The 10,076-nt window shown below is 43.2% G+C and overlaps 1 protein-coding gene and 1 long non-coding RNA gene across 4 annotated transcripts in view; both read right to left on the bottom strand.

The window, feature by feature from the left end:
* Positions 1-239: 239 nt before the first annotated feature.
* LOC128108473 (uncharacterized) lies at positions 240-2,136 on the bottom strand. The gene is made up of 2 exons (XR_008217477.1): positions 997-2,136; positions 240-822 (listed from the first exon to the last, which is right to left on the bottom strand). It is a non-coding gene; the product is annotated as an uncharacterized LOC128108473 (long non-coding RNA).
* Positions 2,137-5,419: 3,283 nt separating this feature from the next.
* Ube2k (ubiquitin conjugating enzyme E2 K) overlaps positions 5,420-10,076 on the bottom strand; it is a 64,960-nt gene continuing 60,303 nt past the window's right edge. For all 3 annotated transcript variants that reach the window (XM_052735022.1, XM_052735024.1, XM_052735023.1), the window contains one exon: positions 5,420-9,827. In XM_052735022.1, coding sequence (XP_052590982.1) covers positions 9,753-9,827 — 75 coding nt within the window. In that variant the 3' untranslated portion in view covers positions 5,420-9,752. The remainder of the gene's footprint in view (positions 9,828-10,076) is intronic.

The following is a 10,076-nucleotide window of genomic DNA, read 5'->3' as shown; positions in this document are numbered from 1 at the left end:
CTGATTTGAATTAGATGTAGAGCTAAGAAAGGCCTTTAACTTCCTGGGTCCTCCTGCCCCTCTAACCCTAGTGCTGGGCTTACAGGCCTGCACCCCACACCCTGTGTGGACTGGATTCCACGAGACCCTGTCATGACAGCAGCTCTGGAGACCCCGAAGTTTTCTGCTCAGAGCAATAAAACCTTTCTAGGATTGTGGTAGATGTACAAATTTGTGTATTAAATCATGGGATTATACGCTTAAGTTTTTTCTCCAATTTTATTGACGATAATTATATTTTTGATTTATGTATTGAATTACATACCATGAGTGGACTGTATAGTAGTAGGTAGATTATTTCTCAGTAAATCTTAAAAGCACATTTACACATATAACACATTTTTGGCAGTTCTGGGTGTTGAACCCTGGGCTTCACACATGATAGACATACTCTGCCCCTGAGCTATACCCCAGCCTTCACACAACAGCTATGAACACACAAGCCAAGCCCACATTTCTTTAGAGACTTGTTGGAAACCATTTGCTTTTGCTGTGATCTGGTTGCATCCACTGATTAAAAGCACCTTTTTTTTTTCTTTTCGTTCTGATTTATTTTGTATTTTTAGGACAGGGTTTCTCTGTGTAACAGCTCTGGCTGTTGTGGAACTCACCTTGTAGACCAGGCTGGCCTCGAACTTGGAGATCAGCCTGTGGCCACTGCCACTGCCAGACCTAAAAGCATCATTTCTTAAGGAGGTTCAGTTCCTTAGTAATGTGTGTCACTCATGGCTTTTATTTTCATTGACTTGACAACTCTAATGCCTGGTTTCCTAGAATTGTCACCTCTTGCCGGGCGGTGGTGGCGCACGCCTTTAATCCCAGCACTCGGGAGGCAGAGCCAGGCGGATCTCTGTGAGTTCGAGGCCAGCCTGGGCTACCAAGTGAGTTCCAGGAAAGGCGCAAAGCTACACAGAGAAACCCTGTCTCGAAAAACCAAAAAAAAAAAAGAATTGTCACCTCTTTGGTTTTCTGTTCTTAAGTAGAATACACACTCGATCGCCAGTTCTTGCCCTCCACTCCAGTGAAGGCTGTACCCCGGAGCTACCCGACAGTCTCTTCTCTTGCTCTCCACATGGAGCACTCTGGTCCTGCCTCACACTGGCAGGCAGCGCTGGGCTGCGGGTGTAGACCTCTCTTCCTTCCTCCCAGAAATAACCAGATGCTAACAGCATCTTCCCTTTGTGTAGTTTCTCCACTGGGGTGGATATATTGTTCATGTTCCTCAGAAAATCGCAATGGAAGACCAAGTTTGAACATCTGGCAATCTCTACACTGCCTGGCACTTCAGCTGACAATGGGACTAGTAGTTAGAAATGCTTTGTAATCAAGCCAGCCATGGTGACATAGATCTGGAATTCCAGCACTCGGGACAAGAGGCAAGGGCTGATTCTGAGGCCAGCCTGAGCTATGTTTCAGAACAACAAAGGTGCTCTGCACTCAAACCTTAGAAGTTTCCATAGTTAAGAAATGGTGGTGTTTTATTTTCAGATTTCCCCAAGCTCCAATTTCTTTTCTGGCTGTTACCAATATTGTGAAACAAAATGTGCTTATAAACATTGTGCTGGTAAAACGACCCATTAATTTCCTAAAAATATGCCATGTTTTTCTAAAAATTTTTGCACTCCTTAAACTTTATTATTTTGGATTGGAGAGTTGTCTTTGCTTGAGACAGGTTTTCACTGTGAGAGCTATTAGATAGCCAGGCTGCCCTGTGTCCAGCACTTTTACATGTGCAGTCAGTGGTTATTTTGTGATAGTCTGATAGTCTACGTAGCCCAGGCTCTCCTCCTGAATGCTGGGATTACAGGGGTGTACCATTGTGCAGGTATATTTCGGGGAAGTGGTGTTTTCAGCTTTTCTTACTGATCATGTTCATTAGTACTTGGTGCCATTTTCTAAAGTTTGGTGAACATTTTAGTTTGCATAGCTGTTTGTCTTTCCTTTTCTTGGAGCTGAGGACTAAGTTCAGGCAGGGCTTTACAAATGCTTGCCAAGAGCTACCAACACATGCCCAGTGGTGTCTTTGTTTGCCTTATGCTGCTGCAGTCCCACCCAGGGCCTTGGAAACACTGTGCAGGTATGCACCACTGGGTCTCAGCGCCGTCCCCCCACCCACCCCCACACCCCCCGCCCTGTGATTCTGCAGTCAAAGTTCACATGTATGAACTTAGCTTTCTCACTGAATCCCTTTGAGTGACAGAAATGATCTTTCCATCTTTTCCACTTCCTGAGGCTTAACTGTGGACCGAGGAGACAGCTTAGCTGGTGAAGTACTCACCTCACCCAGCACCATAGGAAAGGTTGGGTCTGTTAGCACGATTATAACTCCAGCGCCAGGGATGCAGAAACATTTCTGGGGTTTGTGGCCACCTAGCCTAGCCTAGCCTGCAAGCCCCAAGTCCCAGTAAGAGACCCTGTCTCTCCAAACAAGGGAGAAAGATCAAAGATCATGAGGAACATTTAAGGTTAATCTCTGGCCCCCAATGGACAAAATACATGTGTACCCACAAACACACGTACAGACCACGAAGCTACCACATGGGTCCTCATCTTCATGCCGTTACTGTGATCTCAGGATTTTGTGTCTGTCTCAAGAGGAATTTCCTTCCACAGTAAGATCCTAAGTCTTTTAGTTAGCCACATGCCGGGGCAGCAGGAAGCCAGACTTCCGGCCAAATCTCATTTTGCAGCCGCGGATTTGTCCAGCTTCTAGGTTCACTTGCCCTCTACAAAGTTATACTGTCTTCACATCTATTTGCTCCCTGGTGATGTCACCGCAGAGAATCTGTATCAGTTTGTGTTTGTTTTTTGAGGCAGAGTCTCTCTATGGGGCCCTGCCTGTTCTGGAACTCACTATGTAGACCACGCTGGCCTTGAACCTACATAGATCTTGCCGCCTCTTCCTCCCACTTGCTAGGATTAAGGGTGTGCACCACCACACCTGGAGTTAAAACATTGAACCCTTGCTGCAGTTTATAAGAGGAAAATCAGTCTACATATCTAAGCAGTTGTAAAATAAGACAGCCTACTCAATGGTCTGTTCCTAGCTATCCAACCATTTCTTTATGGATCCTCACAGGACTGTATGCTTTGGCTATGAATAGTTTGAGGCATAGTCACATAAACTTGCAATCCAGGCACTTGTGATAAAAGTCAGAAGGATGACCAAGTTTGAAGCCAGCCTGGACTTTATAGTAAGCTCCAAGCCAGTCTAGGCTTTTATAACATGAAACTGTGTTAACAAAAAGGAAACACACACACACACACACACACACACACACACACACACACACACACACACACCACAACCAAACAAAACCCCACAAACATTAGCGATTATACAGTATAAGCTTAAGATAAGGCCAAGCTGGCCAATTCTAGGAGGTATGCGTAACTTAGCACATTTCTGTTGTTCACACTGTCTAAAGAGCATGGTGCTGGTCCCTGGCAAGGGCCCACTAGCTGCATCACGAATGGAAGACCAAGGAACAGCCATGTGCACAGGTGCACGGTGCGGGGTGCTGTATTAGAGCTCCGTCACTGCACCCTGCAGGTGCTGCCCACGGTATAAAGACCTCTTCAAAGGCCCAAGGGTGCCATTCTGTCTACAGCATATTGTTGGCAAGCCATAGCCATATAGATCCAAGCCACACCACCAACTGATGCTATGTTTTGGTTAGTTTCAGGTTGTCTAGCTTGAAGGGGTATGGATTTTCACACCAATCCTAGCATGAAGATGATAAGGCCAGACTCAACTTTGAGAAAGGATAAGACAGTGAACCAGAAGGTTTTTGATTTGATTTTCTAGTGGTATTCTGGTGGTTGTTTTACTTTTCAGGTTTATGCTATGTATCTCCCTGGCTAGCCTAGACTCCGCCCAACCTCCTGAATGCTAGGCTAAATTATTCAGATGTGGGTTGTGGAGGAGAATAGAAGCACATTTGAAAAACAATTGAAAAGGGCAGTGAAGAAACACAGTGACAAACAGGAATTAGAAGTATGAAGGGCAGTAAAAGGATCAGTGAAGACAGGCTTTGGTGGGGTCGGGTGCACAGTACTGGGAATAGAGCCCAGAGCCTTGCCCATGCTACAGCCCCCTGAGCTGTGCCAGCCTGCTTTCATCGCTCATAAACTGGGCTGAAGAACCAAGGTAGGAATCTCGACTTGATATAATTAAGAAATTAAAAACGGCTGGGAAGTCTCCTTGTGGTCCCCAAGCTCTCTGAGCAGTCTCCTGCGGCGTTCCCCACTACTCTTCCGCCTGGCCCTCCCTGTGCACCATCTCACTAACGGTCCTGTTAATGTGCCCATGCTCCAGCTGATCTCACCGTCCTTTTCTCCTCTCCAGTTCCAAAACTCCTGAGCGAGTAACCCACAATAGCACAGTAGCCCTCCTCTACAAAATGAAGGCCAAAGCTAAGGGGCACTGGGTGATTCCTCAGTGATCTGAGGATGGGGGAATCTGCACTTGAGGCCCAGCACCATACTTAAAAAATAAAGAAAAATAAAAAAATCCAGGCATGGACACACACCTGTAATCCCAGTACTGAGGACGACACCAGGTAGTATCAAGTCCAGTAAGATGCCTTCTCAAGGGATGAGGCAGGGACCAAAAAGAAAGATCCTCAGTGTGACTTTAAGTCCTTTACCTCCCTTACCTCTTCAGTCATTGGAGGCATGGTCTCGTCCACTTCCCAAGTACTGGGAATCGAGCAATGTGCCACGAGACTGGATAGCTCTATCATTTCATCCGATTTCTACAAATGGTGCTAAACACTAGACATATTTACCTAGATAAAGAACAGGATCAGAAAAGCCTTGGCCTTTTGTGATAGGGTCTAACTATGTAGCTCTCTCAAGCCTGGAACGGGACATACAGACCAGGTTGGACTCAGACATATCTCCCTATCTGCCTGCCTCCTGGGTGCTGAGATCAAAGGCATCCTCCACCAGGCTGTCATCTTATCTTCAGAACTAAAATCCAGGACATACGAAGTCCATCTAGAGTCTTCCTGTACCGCGCAGCCTTTTCAGGGCGTGTGCACTCATATGAAAACTTAGCAGTGCTACCTCAACCACCCGCTGAGTGGAGAACTTGAAACCCTGGGCCAGCACTCAGCCGGCCAATGCCCCCGTCCAGATAAGCAAGTTTGACTGGGAACTTCCACCCTTTCCAATTCAAAGATACAACACCCTTCGGAGAACCTATTAGCACTTGCAGCATCACTATAAACCTGTGGAAAGCATTTTCCTGCTCCGCGTTTAATGTGAAGGCTTAATTCCTTGTCCGGAAATAATACATAAACCATGTGGGGGGGAATGGGGGATAGGACATGCATGCATTTATATTTAAGAATTCCCAATAAGGGGGAAAATTCAACATCTTTAAAAATGTGTTTATTTTTTAAAAATTCAGTTGTATACAAAAGTGTTTCGTAGTTTTTAATTCTCAAGACAAACACCCAACCCTCCACCCGCAGCCCACCCTGCTTCAATGGTATTTCTGGTAACCAGCCCATTTTCCCCTTACAGGAAGTTAATGGCTCAGAATAGACCCTCCTACAGGATTACCATCACTAACACACTGTTTAGAGATCTAAAGAAGCTAACAAGCAAGGGTCTTTCCCAGTGAGGTTAATGAAAATCCCTATAATGGCAGTAACTTCCAGCAGACACCACAACAAAGCACCATCAATTGCTGAAAGCTAAAAAATAGATATTTTCAATAATATTTCATTTTCTATTGGAAAAGTCTTTTAAATTACATTAAATAAGTCTCTTTTCCCCCAAAGAAATTGTCTAGCTTTTATTATGATGCCTGTAAAAAGTAGGTGACGGGAAGCAGACATGATCAGTAAGAGCACAGTGCAAGGACTGGATCCACTTCTCTCAGAACCAAACCAACCTATGCCACAGCTCATCACAGACAGCAGCGTGGTGGGAAGAACCAAGCCAAAGGTGAGACCATCCTGGCACCTTCTGGTGATGACTGCAGGCTCCTGAGGTCCTAGCCATGTAAGAAAGCAGTAACGACGAGGAGTACGAGGACAGCAAGGGAGAGACCAGCACTCTCTGACCTATGCAGTGAGCTGTACTGTGCACGGCAACAGTGCAAACAGTCTATCACAACATGTGCAGACACTGGAAGGCATGCTTGGGAAAAGGCTATGCAACAGGGAGGGCTCGGAGTTGCCTCCTCAGCGACACCAACAGGCTGATGGGTGTGCACTGACTTAAACAGGGACTGAGAGGTGGAAATGCAACTTTCAAACATCAACTCCTTGAAGCTAGAAAAAGTGATTGAAATAAAGATAACTGTGAACAGCCCTCCCTTTCCCTCTCTCCTATCTAAACACTGGTTCCATCTATGTACACAATATAGCTGACTCCACACCCCTCTGCCCAAAGTCATCTTCATTCCTTAGACCACCAAGAATTCCTTTCTGGTCTTGCTACACTGGATTTGGAAAACACTCTTCTTCTACTGCAGGTGCACAAGCTCCTAGCAGACATACACTTACAATCGAGCTTTGCTTTTCCCACTGGTAAATTTGCCCAGCAGCCTGACCAGTAACATGCTGCATTCCCAGTGCCTACCGAGCAACCCTGCTGCCGTCCCTTCCTGCAGACAAAGATTTTTGCATAGTGTTAAATGCCACCAACAATCAGGAATATAAAAAATTTCAAAAAAAAAAAGGTGTTTTAATCTCATTTCATAGGTTACACTTCTCAAAAGGAAAAACTCAATTTTCCAAACATTAACATATTTTTGAAGGTTACGTGTAAGTAAACCAAGAAACATTTGAGAGCACAAACTTGGGGCAGCTGGCTAGTACCAGTGTGCCATAAGTATCTACATCCTGTGCTTGGAGTCAGACCTTCCTGGGATCTATCCCAACAGGCTTACAACTAAGTTTTCTACTGAAAGTCAGGCCCAGGCTCAGGAAAAACACTGGATTATGTAAAAGCCCATTAGAGGGTCAGTGACTTGTAGTAAATCTGCATGCTCTAAATAAGGTCTCACTAAAATTACTCGGGAGGGGAGGTGCCCCACAACGTCTGTGGAGTCCTGGCTAGCGTGGGACTTAGTATGTAGACAAGAATGGCCTCGAACTCAAAAACGTGCTTGCCTCTGCCTCTCAAAAAGCCTGGGACTAAAAGCATGTGCCACCACACCCAGACCAAAAACTTTTTAGGACTTTTTAAACTGACAAATTCTCAAACCAGAATTTAAAAATAATTTCCATCAGGGTACTTATTACTAAGCCTGAATTTTTAATACTTTCCTAAACATATTTAATACCAGAATAAAGGTATTATTTAAGCTTCTTTTTTGTTTTTGATAAACTAAACCTACCAGTTGGGAAGTTAAAAACAACCCAAGAGGACAGCGAGGAAATACACCAGAAAAGGTGATTATCACATGAAATGAAAATGAGGAATCTTAAGTAGTCTTGCTTATGTAACCCAGAGAGCCTTGAACTCATGGTCCTAGCACCCAAGAGCTAGGATCACAAGAGAATCTGCCACCACATCCAGCTGAAAATCAATTTCTAAAAAGGCAACATCATGTAAATCTGTGAAACCCAATGTTATACTTCTCCAATCTTCTGGGTGCTGGGGACCCTTAAGTGTGTTTAGTACATACAAGATCGGGCCAGTCTGAGGCCAATATGCAAAAATAAAAATAAAAAATAAAAAAACCAAACCAGGACATAGCTGCCTCCAAGAGCAAAGCAGGTAATGCTTGACTCCCGCCATCTGAGTTAGTTCTCGTCTCTGTCTGACCAGACAGTCTACCCTGACAATACAGGCAAAGAGGAAACTCCAAGAATGTTTCATCCTTTTAAATATCCAAATATTAGTGTTACCAAGCCACCTCCACTTACCAAAAAAAAAAAAAAAAACCAAAAAAAAGCCACTTTCTAATCAATAATGGAGCTAAATTGTCCATAATGTCACACAATTCCATCTAATCTCAGAATATAAAGAAAAGTAGAGTTTTAGCTATTTAAAATAAATAAAGAAAAATTTGTTTCCTTTGGCATCTTTAGAAAATAAACTATAGCAATAAAAGGATGTGGCTGCAACAGGAAATGTGTGCATCCGCAAACATGGAGAACATAGCAGCTTGAGTTTATAGTGTGCAGGACCAGCAGCACGCAGTCACTGTTAACTGTGAAAGCCTTACAAGTTGCTAGAAGAACCTTCACATTTTTAATGTTATAGTATAGTTAATGGTTCTTTTATTGCTTGTAGTATCAAGATTATTGAAAAGTCAAATGAAGTTATGCTGAGTTAATAGGTTCAAAAAGTATTTTCCTAACACTTTATGACTATAAGATGAAGAACATTTCAAGAAAACAAACCTTTTAGAATATGACTTTCCATAGAGAGCCTTACTTTAATTCAGACTGATTCCATTACATTTCTGTTATTTATTCATTGGTCCTCAAAATTTATAATTATATCTCCTATGTAACAACTGCCTACATAAATTCATTTGAACCTTATTAAGATGGTTAAGTAAGTGTTTGAGTTTGTAAAACGAACACTTTTCAAACTTTGAACTTAGAATGAGATGGGACGGTCCTTGAGAACAGGAAGTCTATGTACAAGAGAAGGTAAAGTTTCAATTCTCACATTCTCAGCAACATCATAAAGAAAGCTAGAGTTATAGCACACGCCTATTCCTATGTGCATCTGGAGTATGTACAGTGAGACACTAACAGCTTGCTCTCATGTGTGGACATGGGGAGTGCAGCAAGAGCCATCTCAAGTGTCTGATAAAGCAGACTGTAAGTCCCAGTTACACCGGACACTACTGCAAACAGTTGGCTGCATCCTTCAAGTTTCCAAAGATTTCAACAGTTGAAAAATGTCAAATTCACTGAAAAACTAAGTAGGGTCCTTTTATTAAACCTGGGAATACTGCAACATCAAGTATTACTTCTTTTATAAGAGAAATAAAATTGGCAGCCCCATTTTTACATTATTACTTACACAGTGAAGAACTCAGACAAAACATTTCAAATCTATGACCTAAAACGGAACAAGGACACTTCCTCAGCACAGTTCCCACCAAACACAGAGAAACTGACCATGAGAATCTTAGCTCTGGATGGTAACAGGGAAAAAATAAGAGTGTCCTTACCCGTCCACAGGGACCGAAAGGCTCTAATTAGGTCATCTTTAAGTCTGGATAAATCTCATAATTCAAGAATTTCCTAATGCTTAAAAGGGTGGTCTTTTCAGCTACCCATCCTAAGAAGTCAAGTACAAGCATGCAAGTAAATTCACAGGCACAGAGGATCCAGGTTCAAACGCTTAAGGGAGCTGTGATGCAACACGACAATGTGAGCGGCGACACTCGAGTGTTAGCCTAGTTATTCAACAGAACCCTGAAGCGAAGTCGCTAGTCTTGTTACACTGCTAAACACTAACGTAGCATGTTTTTTCCACGGTTTTAGCTTAGCTCAAAGAATTTTTACACTATTAAGAAAAAAATTAAAGTATTTCCCCTTTTTAAATTTACACAGACGTTTAATTAGCTTTATTTACAGAGCAGGGAATTTTTTTTCAGTCTCCAATGGTGCCTAGATAACATCATTAGGCAAGAATGCCAGTTTAAAAGAAATTTATGCAGAATCCTAAAAATAACCGATGTTGGTGCTCCTCACGAGGTGAGCGTGGCTGGCGGCAGCTTCCATGCCTCAGTTACTCAGAAGCAGCTCTGTTGCAGTCTCTACATCCCATGATTTTGAAGACAAGGCCACTATTACTGCATTCTGTAAAGAAGAGAACAACAGCATCACATCTCACGGAAGCACTTGTTAAGCTCTGGAAACACTATGGTTTTGCACGGAGAAAAAATCATGCATTCTTTCCTCTACCAATGACTAGAGTCAACAAACAGAACCATTCCTGATTTCAATACCAAACACTATTAACCAAAAGTACATTTCGTTTCCATTGCTAGCCCACCTGTCCCAAGGCTGGGAACAGTTTAGAACAAACAAGGAAGTCAAAGTAGTTCC

Source organism: Peromyscus californicus, unplaced genomic scaffold (genome assembly GCF_007827085.1).
Source record: "Peromyscus californicus insignis strain IS unplaced genomic scaffold, ASM782708v3 Scaffold_13__1_contigs__length_99412109, whole genome shotgun sequence".
Taxonomy (NCBI): Eukaryota; Metazoa; Chordata; class Mammalia; order Rodentia; family Cricetidae; genus Peromyscus; species Peromyscus californicus.
Note: the sequence above shows the minus strand (reverse complement) of the source record. Positions and strands in the feature narration are given on the sequence as shown.